This window comes from Sander lucioperca, chromosome 21, assembly GCF_008315115.2.
Source record: "Sander lucioperca isolate FBNREF2018 chromosome 21, SLUC_FBN_1.2, whole genome shotgun sequence".
NCBI classification, from domain to species: domain Eukaryota; kingdom Metazoa; phylum Chordata; class Actinopteri; order Perciformes; family Percidae; genus Sander; species Sander lucioperca.
The window spans coordinates 9,623,708-9,643,729 of NC_050193.1; the positions used below are offsets into that span (position 1 = coordinate 9,623,708).

Here is a 20,022-nt window from a genome sequence, read left to right on the forward strand (position 1 = left end):
TATGACATATTTTTTTGCAATCCATTTCCATAACTAAAATGCCATTTCATGCAACATTGTAGCAACTAAGTTGTTTTTAACACTTGATACTATACTGTAGTTTTAAGCCAAGCTGGTAGGTTGACATGGATGACCAAATAATTGCACAGAACAGGTTCTTTCTCGTTACTGTACATCTTACAGGTACATCTGGGCACGTAAGTACACAAGCACACAACAGGATCCATTGGCTTCAGAGAACAGTTCAGATACATCGCATGTAGGAATTGCCTCCTACATGGGATGGACCGAGAGTTGGGAATTTATAACCGCATACTTTGACTGTTCTTACAACTAACTGACACGGTTCTCCTTCTTTCTACAACCAGGTGTTTTTTGTTATCCACCTCCATGCTGGGCCAGTCATTAACACTCTGCCACCCATTATGGACCCCGACCCTCTGTTGACCTGTGACCTGATGGATGGCCGTGATGCCTTTCTGACTTTGGCCAGGGACAAGCACTGGGAGTTCAGCTCACTGAGAAGATGCAAATGGAGCACAATGTGTATGTTGGTAGAGCTGCACAACCAAGGCCAGGACCGCTTTGTGTACACCTGCAATGAGTGCAAGCACCATGTAGAGACTCGCTGGCACTGCACCGTCTGCGAGGTAGGCAATAATGGCACTTTACCGATATATGTTTTGAAATCTGTATCAGTTATGAATACATTTTAAATCGTATCACAACCTTAATGGGGTCTTCCTTACCTTTCATCAGGACTACGACCTATGCATTAACTGCTACAACGCTAAGGGCCACGAGCACCAGATGGTGAAGTGGGGCCTAGGTCTGGATGATGACAGCAACGGTCAGGGTGGAGAGGCCTCCAAGAGCCCTCAGGAGAGCCGTCGTCTCAGCATCCAGCGCTGCATCCAGTCCCTGGTCCATGCTTGCCAGTGCCGCAATGCCAACTGCTCTCTTCCTTCATGCCAGAAGATGAAGAGGGTGGTTCAACACACCAAAGGCTGCAAGCGCAAGACAAATGGTGGCTGCCCTGTGTGCAAGCAGCTCATCGCTCTATGTTGTTATCACGCCAAGCACTGTCAGGAGAACAAGTGTCCTGTTCCCTTCTGTCTCAACATCAAGCACAAACTCCGTCAGCAGCAGCTGCAGCACAGGCTCCAGCAAGCTCAAATGATGCGCCGCAGAATGGCAACCATGGCTGGAAGGGGTATGCCCATGCCATCTCCACCTACCTCAGCTGCCCCTGACACCCCCAACTCTGTGCAGCAGCCTAATACACCCCAGACCCCCCAGCCCATGCCCAACCAGCCCCAACAACAGCAGCCACCAAACCCTGCCAATATTGCCCAGGGTTTCCCCAACAATGGCCGCAGCAGCCAGCCCCCAACACCAGGGCCGCAGGGCAAACCAGGGCCTCAGTCATCCCCTCTTCATCAGCAGCAGTCACCTCTGCCTAACATGCCCCACCAACAGCAGCCTCAGCCACCACAGCAACAACAACAACAACAACAACAACAGCAGCAGCAGCAGCAGCAGCAGCCACTGCTGGCAGCCCTGAAAGTGGCCAGACAGATTGAGATGGTAGCCAAGGCAAAGCAGCAGCAACAACAACAACAGCAGCAGCAGCCACCGCAGCAGAATTATGCCATGAATGGGATGCCCATAAACCACCCACGAATGATGGGGCCCATGCCGGGGCAGATGCAGATGATGCAGGGGCCACGGGGCCCCCAGGTAATGCAGGCTATGCAGCAGGGCCAGTGGGGTCCAGGGATGCAGAATCCCATGCAAAATCCCCAGAGTCATCAGCCACAGGTCCCTCCTCAACAGGGCCCCATGGCTCCTCAGCAGGTTCAGGGGAGCCCTATGCTCCAGCAGGGCCAGCTCATGCAGAGGCCCATGATGCCCCAGCAACATGGCCTCCAAATGCCTGGGGTCATGCCTCCCCAGGGGCCTTCACAGCAGGGCATGACACCACAGCAGCAAAACATGCCACGGGGGATACCTGGTAACATTGCTCCGAGTGCCCTGCAGGAATTACTGCGCACCCTCAAATCTCCCAGCTCCCCACAGCAGCAACAGCAGGTCCTCAACATCCTCAAGTCTAACCCCCACCTCATGGCCGCTTTCATTAAACAGAGGACAGCCAAGTACCAGGCCACCCAGCCGCAGCAACAGCAGCAGGCGCAACAGCAGAACGCTCAGGCCATGCTTGGGTCCCAGGCAGGAATGCAGGCTATGGCAGCCATGGCAAACCAGGTGCAGAGGCCAGTGATGGCACCTCAGCAGCAGCCTCCTCAGCAGGCAGGGCCCCAGAGCATGGCAACCATGGGCCCCCAAGGCCAGATGATTAATGCTGCTCAAAACGGCAATCCCCAACTGTACCGCAGACAGCAGCTGCTCAGGATGCAGCAGATGCAACAGCAGGCGCAGCAGCAGCAGCAGCAGCAGGGAGGCATGCCTCAGGGCCACGGTCAGTTCCCCCAGCAGCAGCCAGGGCCAGCAAGCTACTCCCAGCTCCGTATGCAGCAGCAATTGGCTATGCAAGGAGGTGGAGGGCCCATGGGACAGCTCCCTCCCACATCTCAAATGGGTCAACCTGGTATGGGCATGGATGGGCCCCAGAACCTCCTCCAGCAGCGCATGCTTCAGCAGCAGCAACAGCAGCAGCAGATGTTAAAGCAGCAGATGGGCTCTCCAGCACAGGCTAACTCGATGAGTCCACAACCTCACATGCTCCAAGGCCAAGCCCAGGGAGGAGCTCACTTACCTGGCCAGACGATGGCAAACACCCTGGGAAACCAAGTACGCTCCCCAGCCCCAGTGCAATCGCCCCGTCCACCTTCGCAGCAGCCCCCGCATTCCAGTCCCTCCCCAAGAATACAGCCCCAGCCTTCACCTCAACACGGCGCCCTCCACTCCAGCTCTCCCCACCCCAGCCTTGGAGGCCCAATGTCAGGCTCCATGGAGCAGGGACACATGGGAACACCGGAGCAGAGTGCCATGCTCCCGCAACTTAACACACCAAACAGAGGGGGGATGAGCAATGACATGGGTATGGTGGGTGACACGACGGGAGACACGCTGGAGAAATTTGTTGAAGGATTGTAGCATTTTGGGACAGAGAAAGGCCTTGTTCTGTTTTCAGCTGAGAATTTTTTTGTACTTGCTAATGTAAAAAGCTAAAAGAAATACAAACAAATTAGTCATATGAGGCCTACAGACTGTGAACTTTCCTTAAACCAAGGGACTGCTTTTTCTTCCAACACAGAGAGTGATTTAATAATTGCTATTGAAAAGAAGACAACAAAGACACAAAGAATATATTTTTGGTTCAGACCAGCCATGCAAGAATTTGCCCTGGTCTTTGTGGTGTTTTCATTTGTTTTTCATTTGTTATGCTCTGGTATTGACTTTTTTAACAAAACTTCTCGAAACAAAAAATATTTCATTTTATTATTAATTTTTTATTTTGTACCTTTGCAAATTAATATCGTGTTTGTGTTGAGAAGACTGTAAAATAATTTTCTGGGAATTTTTGCCAGGTTTCTCCTCTTGCTCATTTTCTCTGTTCCTGGCTAATTTATTCTAATATGCCATTTTTCAAAAGGACTGCCTTTGGGAAAGCCTTAGTTTCTTTCCTGTTTGCAGATAAATGTATTTGTATAGATCTAGGAACTATTGCACACACCCAAACACAAAAAGCAGGTGTAAAAGAAACCTGCATTGAGGCTTGTTAACGTTCACAGGTGCCGGAATGTTCTTTTTACTGGCCTGGGCCCAGTATTTGTCTTGCAAATGTTTAAAAAAAAATGCTTTGACTCCCTCAGTCAAAAGGAATTCTCATTAAGTTCTGAACCTCTTTTGCCTGTGGTGGGAAATTAACTTGTTTGACTGCTGATTTGTGTTTAGGGAGTTTTGTGCATCATTTTCTCTCTTGCATTAAACTTGACTTGATGATGAACTGTTCTCTAATGTAAATCATGCAGCTCGACAGTACTGTAAATATGCAGAAAATAAGAATGAAATCACTGTACAAATTGGTTAAAATGGCTCATTTCGTACTTATATACCATATTGTTAAATAAACCTGTGTGCCACAGACTCTGCTTCTATGTTTCTATTTTGAGAGAACTATATTGTGGTCAGCAACAGTGCAACAAATCTGTACATTATAATGTAAGACAAGGATAAACTTGAAACTCTCACATTTGAGAAGCTGGAACCATCAAATGTTTTTGCTTGGAAAAAATGCCCCCCCCTAAGTCCAACAACTAATCAAATATCAAAATAGACAATTATCAACTAATCAAACTAATTGTTTCAGCATCAACATGACAAAGGTGTTAACTAAGTGGTGATGGCGCAGTGGATATGACACATGCCTTTGGTGTGGGAGAGCTGGGTTCGATTCCCACTGCGGTACATCAACCAATGTGTCCCTGAGCAAGACACTTAACCCATAGTTGCTCCAGAGGCGTGCAACCTCTGACACATATATATATATATATAGCAATTGTAAGTTGCTTTGGATAAAAGCGTCAGCTAAATGACATGTCATGTAACATCATTTTAAACATTTGTATTTGTTTTTATAACATAGTTAAGATGACCACTGTTTGACCTTGACAGGCAAATTCATTTATGTCAAATAATGAAGTATGAATTGATACAGATACGACTAGTAGTGTTTTAATACATACCAGCGGAATTAAACTGTGTACTTAATTTTTTTTTTTTTATTTTTTTTTTTTTACATTTACAAACAGTGGAGAAATTTCCACTTTTCATCGGGCAGTGTGGTAGACGCCCTACTGACGTCATTACAAGGCGCTGTCGCGGGTCCTGCCTGTGCTACCGTCGTACGGCGTGTGTGTCCCTCGGTCAGTCGACCCGTCTTGTCGTCTTGTCCTTCGTTTGTTATTATGTCCCGCTGTCTCGCGCTGGCTCGGTTCGCCCTCGGTTCCTCTCAGAGGACCAACTCACGGCTAACGTCATGTGCACGAGGGCTGAGCAGCCGAATTACCTCGCGCTCCTTCACCAGAGGTAACATTAAGCTGTTTGTGAGCTAGCCGAGTTAGTTGACGGCTACAAGATGACAGTGATGTAAACTGCTGAGGCTCAATTCTACTTCATTTACCAGCCTGCAGTCTAACGACACGATAGCTTAGTTAGAAACTACAATACTACAAAACTGCTAAACATGAATGACTCAGTTATTACATCATGACATCAGAGTGGGACTGAACTGATTGTGTCCTGATTTTATTTGTCATTTTATAGCCCAAAATAGATACATTTTATGATTTAACAATATCAGCATCAAATCATGAATAAAGGGGCGCTGTATCAAACTGATAGGTTCATGTTTTCAAGTATGTCTGTAAACACTACTCATGAAAATGTTTAGTTGAGAGAGTTAATTGGTTCCTGTATCAGACCTGCAGGTTGGGCAGCAGCAGAGGTGGAGCAGTCGGCCCAAAGTGTGGAGCTCCCAGCGGTCCTGTCTCGGCTTCAGCCAGCAGTCTTACTACAGCACCCAGGAGGCAGAGAAAGAGCCTGAAGAGGAGCCTCTGCACACTATCATCAGTGATACAGAGTCTGTTCAAGGTGCTGTAAGAGCTGCAGACATACATCTCCTTTAATGTCACGGAGAAGCTGATCATTTGTTAGATTAAAAATAATCTGAATGTTGTTCTACCCCTTGATCCGTGCAGGTAGCTTGTCCAAACATGAATTTCAGGCTGAGACGAAAAAACTGCTGGACATTGTTGCCAGGTCCTTGTATTCAGAGAAAGAGGTAAGTGTGTTTGAAAGAAAGAGAGATAATCTACAATTTAGGCTACATCCACACTAATAGGTTTCCGTTTTAAAACGCATATCTATTGCTACGTTTACGCCTCGGTGTCCACGCTACTTCGATGTTTTTTGAGCCCCTAAAACGGAGAGGCATTTGGAAACTTGTTAGTTGGAAACTAGTTTTGAAAACTTTGCATTTTAGTCTGGACGGACAGAAATGGAGACCTTTGCAAATGATGACTCAGACACCCACGTTCGCTACCTGATTGGGTCTTATTAGTCTCAACGTGTTTCCTAATTGGCCCCTATCATGTGACCCTTTTCCAGAAGAAGAACAAACAACATCAGCCTTGACAACCAGTGGTAAATTCAACATGGATAATGAATTACAGCCCCCTCTGATAGAGGTCGACCGATAGTGGATTTTACCGATACCGATAGCTAGGTTGGGCCGCATTTGCCGATAACCGATTAATCGACCGATAGTATTTATAACTTATACAGTTGACAAAATACATACATTGTTTCAAAAAAAGTCCAGGCGCTTTTGCCAATAATCAAAATAATAATGTCATATTTATTGATATTACACCCACAGCAATGCTACACAAGCATGTGTGTTGTCTAAAACAGTTCTTCTACATATTTGGAGTCATCCAGTGCAAAAATAAACATAATGAGCATTATAATTCATATAAAGGACAACGGTAACAGACGATCTCTGACCTGGAGGGATCTATTTTTCCCACTATACTTTTTGTTCTCACTTGGATGCCCATATAAGGCGTAATGTGTGACGGACCTGCCTTCCCATTGGTTGAAAACATAAACAAAGGCATCATGGGAGATTCCCTTGTCGGTAGCACCTACTATCTATGGGTAGCACGGAGTTAGCGGCAGAAATGACCGAAAACGTGATAAATTATGGACATCAAGTGGATAAATCTTGGATGTAACAGTTTGGATTTAATGCTCAACAACCCCAAAAAAAGGTACAAGTTCCAGGCTGGATAAAAAAATCACCTGTAAAGGCTAGAAAGACACCAAAGACACCCCCGTGACGGTTAACTCGTTAGCTTTTAGCTGCAGCAATCAGTAAGTCTCTACGTTTAACTGTTATTAAATTATCTAAATATGAATCAGAGGTGCCGTTTGGGATCGTGGACGATCCTTTAGGGTTCTGATTCTGACATTTGGGTCGGACTTGCGTTTATTTTTGTCAGTGTTTTAACCGCTTGAGGTAAGTTAGCCTACTACTAATGTTTAGCGTCATCTCCGCCTCGAAAGCAAACAAACATACTGTTGTGCTGTTCTTTCTCTACTAATGCAGCATCTATTCAACAAATTATTAACTTTATAATGATATGACAAAATGTACTGTATACATACCTTTTCGCTGTCGATACTTTAAACGCGCATCTGATGTCAGCCTTCTCCGCACAGCATGTGCTCTCCGTGCAGCGCGCAGTAACACGTGTCGAAAATAAACAACACAAGGCATCAGTGATAGTTCTTATTTCGCCTCTAGAGGCCGCTATTGTAATGCATGATGCCAGCAGACCCTTCTCAGCTATCGCGTACTGTGTAATGAATGACAGTGCGCGCTTCTCAGCCACTCCAGCAATGGACGCAACCAGGAAAAACGGTATGGATTTTTGCCGATAACGATAGTTCCACCAATCAACTATCGGTGCCGATTAATCGGCAAAACCGATGAATCGGTCGACCTCTACCCTCTGACCTTGTTGTCGATGCTAGCAGCTGTTTTGCAGTTAAATCCTGCACTTTATAATGCTACTACGGCCTACATGTGCAGGAAGCAAGCTGTTCTTTTAGCGATGTGCCACAATTCCTGTGTCCAGTGTACTTAAATTGTCTGTGATATGCGTTTTCAGGCGTTGATGGAGGGTTACTTCTAAAACACTTGTGAGGACGGAGAATGTTTTAGTTTTAAAACACTGTTTTAAAATGAAAACGTAGTAATGTCAATGTAGCATTAGCTGGACTGACATTTCAGTATATGAACTATAACTGTTCTTCTCTTCCTTATCCCACCAGGTGTTTATCAGGGAGCTGATCTCCAACGGCAGTGACGCTCTGGAAAAACTGCGCCACAAACTGGTGACAGCAGGTGGTGAAACAGCTCAGATGGAGATCCACCTGCAGACCGATGGTGCCAAGGGCACCTTCACCATTCAGGTATACCCATGACTGTGTAAAATGTGCAGTCTGCATAAGTTATGGTTGATTGGCATTATTCTTTTTGACAGTTTTCTGTGTGTTGTTGGTATTTCAGTCTTTCTTGTTTATTTTCTGTTAAACCTACAACATAGCCCTTTTCCACTGCAGGAATGTAATGTGTAGGACCAGGCCCTCACCAGTGTTAGGGGAGAGGAGGTCATTCAGAGGGAGCAGGAGTTGATAGCTGGAGAAGATGTCTCAGCATCTGGCAGAAATTGGGATACAAGATTGTAGGAAAAAAAAGAATCACAATGGATGCAAACCAAAAAACTATGAAGTGGGTTTGATGCTCTCAAAGCCACTTTGGGCTACAGAGTGACATGTTTCTGTTCAGCAGTCTCCTAGATTCAGAGTTAACCATAAACCAATATCAGCATCACTTCTTCCATTGATTGTCCCACAACGACTCACTTCTCTTCCCTACCACACAGTGCATAAAAATGACATAGTTGGTCCCACTGTAGTCTTTTAAATGAGGTTTATCCATAATGTCCCAGTTTCTGAAATACAGTGGAAACGCAAGTAGGAACCAGGTTACTGCGGTGAAAAGGGGCTTCTGGTGAACTCTGGTTCCTGGTCTGTCTTTGAAATAGATGCCACCTGGTGGATGGATATCATACAACAAGCTATAATGAATTTTTGAGTGACTGGGATTTTCTGTACTCTTAACAGGACACAGGAGTAGGGATGAACCAAGAGGAGCTGGTGGCCAACCTGGGAACTATCGCCCGCTCTGGTTCCAAGGTGACGTTCTTCCACAGACTCAACTAGTGTTTGGATATACGATTAACAATCCAATTAATCCATCAGTTTATGTCTACGAATGTCACACCTGTATTTTCGATGTATCCTCCTCATTCTGTCATAATAATCATCTCTTCCCCACACTGCAGGCATTTTTGGATGCCCTGCAGAACCAGGCAGAGGCCAGCAGCACCATCATTGGTCAGTTTGGTGTGGGATTCTACTCTTCCTTCATGGTGGCTGACCGTGTTGACGTCTACTCGCGGTCCGCTGAGCCCGACGCACCCGGATACAAGTGGTCCTCAGACGGGTGAGAGGGAGAGAAGGGATGGGAATGATCTTTAATATCAACATCAAGAGTAGGAAAAGGATATTTTGGTTCTGCAGCAGAACAAAGAGTGAATACATACATCTGTGAAAGGACCATAACCAAATGGGATCCTCTGTCGTTGTCTTCTTCAGCTCCGGAGTTTTTGAGATCGCTGAAGCCAGTGGTGTTCAACAGGGAACAAAGATCGTGCTGCACCTCAAAGACGACTGCAAGGAGTTTTCCGCTGAGGACAGAGTTAAAGGTATAACTGCCGGAGCTGCTTCTATACCTGCAGTGATAGGACACATTAGTGTAGCATCACTCCGTGTCCTTACAAGCTGTTGAATCTCTTTCAGATGTTGTAACAAAGTACAGCAACTTTGTCAGCTTCCCCATCTTCCTGAACGGACGGAGGCTGAACACACTGCAGGTGAGCCTCTCTGATTCTGTTGTTCTCTCTGTCTCAATCCAAAGACTCTAAAAATTCACAAAATACATGGTATGAATACGGTGGAACTTTGCTTGACCAGTGCAGCTGTTTTTAACAGCAAGTTCTGCATAATGCAAAACAAAAATCACATAATACAATCACCCAAGAATACAAAACATTTCACTATTGCTCTCATGCTGATATTGTGTCCCTATTGTGAACCTTAAAGGTCCAATGTGTAGGAATTCCTCCCATCTAGCATTGATATCATATATCGCAATCAACTCTCTCGCGCCACGCAGTTCAAAGTACGTATTACACCTACAGTAGCCTTCACACTTTTTTCTGATGACGCCGGCCTCTTGCTCTTTTCAATATCCTTTTTCTGGGTGAAGAAGAAGACTCATGTTCCTGAAATTTGGATTTTGAATACATGTGGTCCTCCATGTTTCCTTCTTCAAACTTGCCGGGGCCGGGAAGCTACTATACCCATTAGGGCCGGGCAATATATCAATATTATATCGATATTGAGATATGAGACTAGATATCGTCTTAGATTTTGGATATCGTAATATCATGATATGACATAAGTGTTGTCTTTTACTGGTTTTAAAGGCTGCATTACAGTAAAGTGATGTAATTTTCTGAACTTACCGGACTGTTCTAGCTGTTCTATTATTTGCCTTTTCCCCACTTAGATTTTAGATAAATAATCATCAGTAATGTAGACATAATGTCTAAGTGTGAAGATATTTTGTTAAAGCACCAATTGTCAACCTTAGAATATCGCCGCAGTATCGATATCGAGGTATTTGGTCAAGAATATCATGATATTTGATCGCCCAGCCCTAATACCCATTAGCAGCATTACCAGCACCTGTGATTTTATCATGTGACAGCGAAAACGTGAAAGGCGGAGCAGTATGTCCTGTATGTCCCTTACCAGCTAACGTATTTCAAGATGGCGCATGAATATAGATACAAATTAATATAGATCCACAGAATCCTGGGTTCTGTAGCAGTTTATTGCTCGAGTGCTGTCTGTGCAAAGGTGACAAGTACCGCAGGAGCGTGTACACGTCTACGCGACTTCGAGATGAGTCCAGGAACGATGTCGCATTTGATGTGAATGTGCGAATGGTCCTCTTGGCACACGAGTTAGGATTGGGATATGCAGCTCTCAGAAAAATCAGCAAGGTGTTGGGGCTCCCTGGCCTTCACCTTAAAATTTATCAGAGGCACGGCAAGAGAGTGACAGGTATGGAAATAGGGTTGTGTCAGAAAAGTTGAAGCAGTCTGTAGAATTTCTAATGTCAGAAATAGCCCAATACATGTGGCTGTTACAACAATGTTTGTATGGATGGAATAAGGATGGATTTATTAGAATAGAATAAAGTGCCATCTCATTCATTATGTTGCGTTGGTCAGTTTTACTTTTACAGTACAGATTTTTGTGTACTGTATCTATAAAAACAAACCAAATGAAATGAACAGTTATTGATACAATACACATTTCATTTTAGCAGCAGAAACTGAGAGGGGTCTGGAGTCACTGCACAGGACCAGGGAGTAGGTCAGGCAGGCCTATGCGGATGTTGATGCAGATGTGGCAGAGTTGCTGAGGGAGGATGCAGATGCAGTCATAAATATCAGTGTGTCTTTTGATGGCAGAAAAGAGGGTTCACATCACATAGGACTGGTGATCGACTTTGAGGTTCTATCCTCCTATTGCCACGCGTGTGCCCTTAAAGAAGCTGCCAGGCATGAGGGAAAGATTACAGATGAGGAAATTGATAGCTGGAGAGAAACACATGACTGTGCACAAAATCTTAGGGGCTCAAACAAGGCTATGGAGCAGGAGGCAGCGAAGAGGATGTGGGCCAGGTCCGTGAGTCGCCACCAGCTGAGATATATTCAGATGCTGTGAGGTGGTGTCAGACAGTGCTGCATTCAGGGAGGTGGTATCCCTCAACCCATACCCTGGGCATGAGGTAGTGAAATTAGAATGCATCAACCATGCCCATAAGCGTATGGGCACAGCACTATGAAAATGAAGTGCTGAACGCAAATTAGGGTGGAAGGGTCTGGGAAAATTAACTGCCAAAAAATGTAAAACATTACAAAATTATTACAGGGGGCAATTCTAAATAACCAGGGTTCCCTAGACAAAATGAAGAATGAGATCTGGGCTGGTCTCCTCCACAGCATGTCCTGTGAAGAAGTCCCCTTGCACACCAGGTGCAACCTGTCCTGGTGGTATAGGAGAGCGGAGGAAAATGGAGAAACTCCAGAAAGCCACAGGCTCCGTGCAGGAAACTTTTTGTCTCGGGAGGTGGGCCAGAAGCTGATCCCTGTGTACCACCGCATGTCAAGTGACAGCCTGCTGCAGCACATGTAGCATGGTGGCACTCAAAATGCGAATGAGTGCCTCAGCTCAGTCATATGGGCCCGCTGTCCAAAAACAGTGTTTGTGGGTAAGAGTAGGGTTGAGGCAGCAGCAAGTATGGCCATTTCAACTTTTAATGAGGGGGCCTCTGCCATGCTTGCCATTATGGATAAGCTTTGGCTGGAAAGCACTGTCATTACCGTCACCACCATCAGGGAAACTGACATGCTGAGGATCGCAAAAGCCGAATACATCCAGTCTGAGAGTGCAAAACGTTGCAGAAAGACTCTGAGCACAGCTAAAAAGTTGAAAAGGCATCAGCAAGAGAGGGATGAGGGGCCTACATATGGTGCAGGCATGGAGAGCTAGGCTTTCAACCCTCATGGGTGAACTTTGTGTTCTCTGTGGACATTGTGTGTTCCGATGGACATAGAAGACTAGAGTTGCAGTTCTGATGATAAGTTTGTGTGTCTGTATTTGTGGTTCTCTGTGGTAAGTTGAAGGTCTTATTTGGCAATGTTGTTTTATTCAGCTGTCATTGTTCATGTGCTAGACATGGTCTACAATTACTTGGCCAGTTGTTTTGCTTGTTAGTAATGTTTTCATATAGAAATGTGTGGAATTTTACAATATAAATCTTTAAAGCCTGTTCTCTCAAAATGAATTTTCTCTCATACTCCAAGTCAGAAATCTCCACTTCAGTAGCACCTATATACACCAAACTTTCCAGTCTTTTTTTTTTTTAGATTATTTTTTGGGGGCTTTTTCCCTTTATTATAGTGACAGTGGATAGACATGAAAGGGGGAGAGAGAGATAGGGGATGACACGCAGCAAAGGGCCGCAGGTCGGACTCGAACCCGGGCCACTGCAGGACTCAGCCAACATGGGGTGAACGCTCTTATTAGGTGAGCATAGTCATAGCCTGATTTATATAACATTTTATTCCAAAAAACATGGCGAAAATTGATTTTTTTAAGGCTATAGACAGTATGTTCTGATTTATTGAGGATAACAAAAGTAGATATCCACAAATACCTATGTCATTTTTTCCCATCTAATATGTGAACACAATGAAAAAATAATTTTGAACCTGGCTTTATCCAATACTCAAATTTCATTTTAAAAAATATATGCAAATTAGCGCATATTTAATTAGATAATGCATAATTTGCATGTTTAAACATTAAATTACTACAGAAAACTTGTAATACATTTTTTTCTCATTAATGTAAGTAATCAACTGGGAAAGTTTCATGGTGATATCTGCTAGTGAAATAAAATTTTATGCAGATAAAAAATTATGCAGTGTGAGCTGAAGAATACATCTGGAGTTAGGTATCACTGTAATACTTTAAAATGTATTTATGTGGGATTTTTTCTTTTCTTTATTATTAATGGTTTTTTGGCCTCTGTCTTCTATCAGGCTTTGTGGATGATGGAGCCTAAGGAAATTAGTGACTGGCAGCATGAGGAGTTCTACCGTTACGTCGCCCAAGCCTACGACAAGCCTCGCTACACGCTGCACTACCGTGCCGACGCCCCGCTCAACATCCGGAGCATCTTTTATGTCCCTGACACGGTGAGCAGCTCAGGACTGGCACAGTGTCGACACTTCAAACTGTTTTTGTTTCACTGCTGAGCGGAAAATCTCACCAGCCAACTTAAAGTGAATGTTTCTGTTTCACATCCCCCCCACTCAGCTAATCTGGGATTGAAACCAGCAACCTTCCAGTCTATAAATGTGTCACAACAACCGCTAAAATAATGCCAACCTGTGTGAAAGATCATGTTATGTAACACAATTTGTTTTGTCGGTGGTAGCGAGTACCCATTAATTTATCTTTATTACAAATAATGTATTTGTCAACAGAAGCCGAGCATGTTTGATGTGAGCAGGGAGATGGGCTCCAGTGTGGCTCTGTTCAGCAGGAAGGTCCTGATCCAGACCAAAGCGACTGACATCTTGCCCAAGTGGCTGCGCTTCCTCCGAGGTCTGGATCCTCCCAAGTGCCTCCACCCACTCCTGGTGGAGCTGCTTGTTTTTACTCTACTGTTTCTAAATGCATGATTATATGAATTATTTTTTTTTTTTCAGTGCTGAGCTGAACATTGTCTCTGTGTGTGTGTGTGTGTGTGTGTGTGTGTAGGTGTGGTGGACAGCGAGGACATCCCACTGAATCTGAGCAGAGAGCTGTTGCAGGAGAGCGCCCTCATCAGGTAAAACACCAGTTTTGCCCCGTTGACTATGAAACTCACCCGTTTGTTTTTTGTATTTAAAGGTGCAATATGTAATACTGACAGCTAGTGTTTAAAATAGTTACTGCAGTACAAATTCAAAATACTGGAGAGAGTCGTCTCCCCCGCCCCCTCCTCCCCAGACTCAAAGTTCACGTTGGTTGCCAGGCTGAGACCGGAGCATCCACAACAGTGTTGCTAGACGCTTGACTCACATAGCCAGACATTACTCCATAGCACAGTGGAGTAGCTAACGTTAGATGCTGGCTATATTGACAGTCATAAAAGCCTGTGCTCACGCGGAGCTCTGTACCCAACTGACAGACACACTTTTTCGGCTTAGAATTACCGTAGGAACTGCTAAAAATCCCACAACCTCGCCGTCCTCTCCACATGCCAGACAGACACACTTCCTCGGCTTAGAATTACGATAGGAACCGCTAAAAATAATACTACCTTGCTGCCCTTTTCCACCCGACTGAACACACTTTATTGGCTTAGAATTACGGCAACAATCGCTAAACACTGCAAACTCAAGGTCCTCTCTTCCCGATTTACAGCCCACCAGCCCGCTTGCCTGGTACTTACGTACGTTAGCAGTTAGCAGGGTTAGCAGCGTTAGCATGGCGGCGTTAGCCAGGACCAGCCGGGATCACTTTACTGGCTGTGTCTCAGTTGTTTTTGCGAGTAACCAACTCGGGTACTCTAGCTATATAATTCAATGTGAGTAGCTACACAAATGTTGAAATGACATAAAATGCCCGTCCCTAGTAGCTGTGATAAATTAGCCTGAAGCTAATGCTTACCTGTTCAGGAGGAAATTAGCCAACTCGGCGTCCTTTTGGGCTCTAAGCTGTCTCCATCTTTCAAATACATCTCCAATATTTACCCAGACAGGTTTGTTACGTCTCTGGTCAACTATTAGAAACATGCCGTTTTTTTTTTTGTCGGGTAGAATCTATCTCCGTTGATCCTGTTCATTTCTTTGCTGCTTTCATGTCTACACTAACCTTACAGCTGTAGCGCGCTGGGTTTACGTTTTTATAGGTATATCTGGCAACCCGGCCTGGCTGACAAACTGGGCAGTTGATAACAACAATAAACAGAAATTCCATCACGGAACGGAAATTTCAAAAGGAGAAAATACTGGCATTAGCACTGTTGTCAGAAAAGATAGTATTTCAACTTAGCATGTTTCCTTAATATCTGATGACGCATTGGGGTCATTTTTGGTTTTATTACAGTAAATATATTACATATTGGACCTTTTAAGGTATCATCACTTATGTTTCACCATGTTGTCTTGCTCTTACTCTTTATTATCAAAATCAAAAAAAAATTTGGAGGATTTACTCATACATTCATAATGCATTTCTCAGTTCTTTTACTTGTATTTATTTTTTTTACCCTCACCTCTGGCTTCAGGAAGCTCCGTGACGTGTTGCAGCAGAGGGTGATCCGCTTCCTGCTGGACCAAAGCAAGAAGGAGCCAGAGAAGTACAACAAGTTCTTTGAGGACTACGGCCTCTTCATGAGGGAGGGCATCGTCACCACTCAGGAACAAGACGTCAAGGTGACTTTGAAAATGCAAACAACTTTTTTTTTTTTTTTTTTACAAATGTAAAAAGCAGTGGGAATATGGTATCCTGAATATGATTGCAATACTGTTTGACCCTCCATGCTGTCTCTGCACAGGAGGATATTGCAAAGCTGTTGAGGTTTGAGTCTTCTGCTCTGCCAGCGGGCCAGCACACCAATCTGATGGAGTACTCCTCCCGCATGAAGGCTGGCACACGCAACATCTACTACCTGTGCGCCCCCAACCGCCATCTTGCAGAGCACTCCCCCTACTATGAGGCCATGAAACAGAAAGACATGGAGGTGAGCAAGTGGTGTGAAATCAATGTTTAACTTGCGATATAAGAAAAAAAATCTCAAATATTTTGTAGCACCTCACAGTAGAGTTTAGATTCTCGGCCGAGCCCAAGCCCGACCCGATCCATTACCTATTTAGCATAATTGGGTGGGGAGAAAGCTATGCCATAATCAGAAATATTAGAAATATGTATAAGCTATATACAAGTAACAAATGTGTACAAAATTTAGGCTGCAGTTACAAAATGCAGCACTTCATGCGCGGAGTCTCCTCTCGCACGCATCAAACCGGGCCTGCTGGGCCGTATTGTGTATCTTAAGTGCAACATGGAGCTTGAAGATGTAAAGAAAAAAAGAAAAACAGGAGAATTAACTTTGAGCAAGTGTGGAGGAAAGTCGGAGGTATGGAAGCAGTTTAAACAAGTCGTGGGCAGTGACAACAATATGTTGTTCATCATTGTTTCTTTTTTTTACGTTTCTTCATTCGGATCCATTTGCGATCCGTTCCATTCTGAATAAACAAACAGCGCAGTTTACAGGCTTCGTCCTTGTTGCATTATTCTAAACAGATTTCTGCAGTTCAAACAACTCTGAATTGTAGTTGAGAACGTCAGCGGCCCACGTATTAAAAAATTGTCGGGTTTAAATCGGGCTCGGGCTCATAATTACAGTTAATGTGTTGGGCCGGGCCGGGCTCGGACGCAACGTGCTCGGGTAGGTTCGGGTTTGATTTTTTTGGGCCGATCTAAGCTCTACCTCACAGAGGGCAGTTTATCACATTGTTCCCGTAAATCAATTGAGCTGTTAACGGAAGTCAGTCGGCTCTTATTTTCCAGTTGCATTGTTGGCCATATTCCTATTGATGTGTTCTTCTGTCCCATGTCCCTTTCACACTTGTTGTGTAAGAATTTTCTTTTTTTAATTATACATAGAAAGATATAATTCATTTAAATCTAAAATGTCTTTGCTTACAGTGAAAATCTGAGCCACTTTGTGTCTTGAACTTTAATGTACCGTGTTTACTATATCAGTTGGCCTTTGTCCAGATGAATGCATAGGTATTTTAATTCCTAACATAGAGCAGAGATCTTCAACAGGGGGTCGGGGACCCCTAGGGAGTCCTCAGAGTTACTGCAGGGGGCCACCAAATTATGAAGTTTAAAAAGAAAGTAATATGTAACATGACATGAATTCAACATTTTATTGGCAAATATAAATCAGCCTATTTGTGAAAAAAACAATGATAGGCTTACTGGTCTATAGGTAAGAAGTAGTCACTAAGGTAGACACCCACAGATGCAGTTAATTCTAAGCATTCACTTTGCCACATGTATGTTTAACATTTAAACACGATTTATAAAATCATGCCAACAATTTATTATTTTATTAGCTTAGTATTCAATGCACTAAAAAGGTATGTATAAAGGCCTTTGGCCGCCCTACATGTTATTGTAGGCCCAGTTTTATATTGCCAAATGAGAATAAAAGCTGTTCATTAAGGGTGAAAGCTGCTGCGGAAATTTCACTTGGGTCTTTCGTGTACGTGCAGGTGCTGTTCTGCTACGAGCAGTTTGATGAGCTGACCCTGCTCCACCTCAGGGAGTTCGACAAGAAGAAGATGATCTCAGTGGAGACTGACATCGTGGTGGATCACTACAAAGAGGAGAAGTTTGAAGACAGCAAGCCCGGTTTGCTCCTCTCTCATATGTCCAGTTAAAGCTGAGCAATGTAGCAGGACAACTCCGTGTCATGGTTGTAGTCCTCACTCCTGTTCATTGCCTTTTCTCTCCTGCAGCCTCTGAGCGCCTGACGCAGGAGCAGGCCGATGACCTGATCTCCTGGATGAAGAATGCCTTGGGCCCCCGAGTCACCAACATAAAGGTAAAGCTTACATGTGTCAAGGACTCAAATGTTTTTTTCCTGACAAGAAATCGGATCAGTCGTGGATTCAAATAATTGTGAAATTGTTTTTTTTTTTATGTCAGATCTTTTTTAAGTTGGTCTCATATTTGGTCTGAAAAATGTCACGTTGCATAATACTTTTTTTTTTCTCATTTGGCCCCTAGCTGACTCCACGCCTGGACACCCACCCAGCTATGATCACAGTGCTGGAAATGGGTGCTGCACGCCACTTCCTCCGCACCCAGCAGCTGGCTCGCACCCCTGAGGAGAGGGCTCAGATACTGCAGCCCACACTGGAGATCAATGCAGGGTGAGAGAGTGTGTGTGTGTGTGTGTGTGTGTGTGTGTGTGTGTGTGTGTGTGTGTGTGTGTGTGTGTGTGTGTGTGTGTGTGTGTGTGTGTGTGTGTGTGTGTGTGTGTGTGTGTGTGTGTGTGTGTGTGTGTGTGTGTGTGTGTGTGTGTGTGTGTGTGTGTATTTTACAAGATGGAATAAAAAAAAAATGATTACTTTAAATGTGTTTTTGTGTCCAGCTCTCACTATCTTGTACTTTATTTTACCATCTGACAGCCATGATCTGATCAAGAAGTTGCAGGCGCTGAAGGACACAAACTCTGAACTGGCTGGACTGCTACTGGAACAGGTACTGTGGGTTAGAGCTGCATATGGAAAACATCATTTATAGTAAGAAGGCCATTATTGTTTGCTGATCTGCTCCATCAAATAAAAAAAAAAGCCTCATTGTTGTCTTGATAAGTTCAGAATCATTTCCACAACAGTTTCCATTAGTCCAACAATAAGGTCATGCCATACTGTTTTTATAAGAGTTGCTGGAAAGTTTAGTTTAGTTACTGGTCAGGAAACTCAACATGTCTGCATAAGTTTCACATTTGAAAGCATTCCAGCTGCTCAAAAAGGGCATAATCCCTCCTGCTCCTGGTAGACTTTTACTTTGAAACATGTGCAGGAAGTCTTGAGTTATTGACAACAGCTTACACAGCACTCAAAGAGTAGAAGTGAATGATTACTGTCAGAAGAAACCATTCACAATTTATGACATTAAAATTGTCTGTTCTGGCAGCACATAATCAACTTTTTGTGGGATATTTGTCTCTCTTAAAGTGATTTGCTAATTGGCTTGAAGTCTTACCAGTGCAGTTTCACACCATTATTTCTCTTCATCTATATTTTGCAGATCTATGATAACGCCATGATCACAGCAGGCCTGAACGACGATCCCCGACCGATGATTTCCCGCCTTAACGACCTGCTGACTAAAGCTCTGGAGAAGCACTGAGAGCTCTTTACAGACATGAACAGTGCAGACTGACTTGGTTTTGATGACAGTGGACTGAAGCATTTACAGCAGCTGAAGGGTGTACAAAGCTGGAGAACTGCAGGCCTGGAACCATAAAATCACATCTTCCCCCCACCCCCCCTCTGGAGTACTTGTAAAGGCTTTTAAAGCTCAGATGGAGTGACAATTAACTGCTGAAAGCTTTGTAAACACTTGTATGTCTTTATGCTCTGTATTCAGCACACTTTCTTCAGGCTCGTCCACATCTTCAATAATATGGATGCAAACAATGTAGAGATGAAGTGGAGAAAGCAGGCAAAAGTAAAAAGAGATGCATTAAGACGTTTGTCATGCTAAAAAAAAGTTCTATTCTAAAGTGTGCAGTAGAGATTTGAAGCAGTAAGAGATGGTTTAATTAAAGATAAAGATGTTATCACTGCTGAATAGCGCTGTTAATGCTCTTTTTTTTTTTATAAGCCCTTGTTTTTTTGCCCAAAATCCCTCAAATTGTTCGTCTTTTTTCACATTATTTATTTTATGTTTTGCAATTTATGATGAAGCTGAATACTTCAAATGTGGGACTATTTCGTGTGATTAAATATTTTTGAACTGGTATCAAATGAAAGATGGTGGTAGATGGTGTATGAGCTGCAAATGTGACTTGTCATTCTGTCAGTGGTCAAACATGGATTCTCAACAGGTGTCATTGGTACTAATAAAATGGATTTAAAATACTGTATAAGCATTTATGGAGCTTTTGGTGTCTTGTGTGTATTGCTAATAAGGTGAGTAAACAAA

General features: G+C 43.9%; 2 protein-coding genes across 9 annotated transcripts in view; both read left to right on the forward strand.

Annotated features, from left to right (window-relative positions):
- crebbpb (CREB binding protein b) overlaps positions 1-4,110 on the forward strand; it is a 52,210-nt gene extending 48,100 nt beyond the window's left edge. For 7 of the 8 annotated variants that reach the window (XM_031312306.2, XM_031312310.2, XM_031312312.2 and 4 more), the window contains 2 exons: positions 369-650; positions 760-4,110. In XM_031312306.2, the coding sequence (XP_031168166.2) occupies positions 369-650; positions 760-3,117 (2,640 nt within the window). In that variant the 3' untranslated portion in view covers positions 3,118-4,110. The remainder of the gene's footprint in view (positions 1-368; positions 651-759) is intronic. The other variant, XM_031312309.2, reaches the window with a different exon arrangement.
- A 707-nt stretch (positions 4,111-4,817) lies between these two features.
- On the forward strand, positions 4,818-19,961 carry trap1 (TNF receptor-associated protein 1). The gene is made up of 18 exons (XM_031312279.2): positions 4,818-5,052; positions 5,446-5,616; positions 5,724-5,806; positions 7,864-8,004; positions 8,719-8,790; positions 8,940-9,100; positions 9,253-9,362; positions 9,457-9,530; positions 13,341-13,496; positions 13,788-13,908; positions 14,065-14,134; positions 15,578-15,725; positions 15,848-16,033; positions 17,577-17,715; positions 17,823-17,908; positions 18,094-18,239; positions 18,498-18,570; positions 19,123-19,961. Exons 1-18 carry the CDS (start codon positions 4,932-4,934, stop codon positions 19,222-19,224), a joined length of 2,160 nt encoding a protein of 719 aa, XP_031168139.1. The 5' UTR covers positions 4,818-4,931; the 3' UTR covers positions 19,225-19,961.
- The last annotated feature ends 61 nt before the right edge of the window (positions 19,962-20,022 follow it).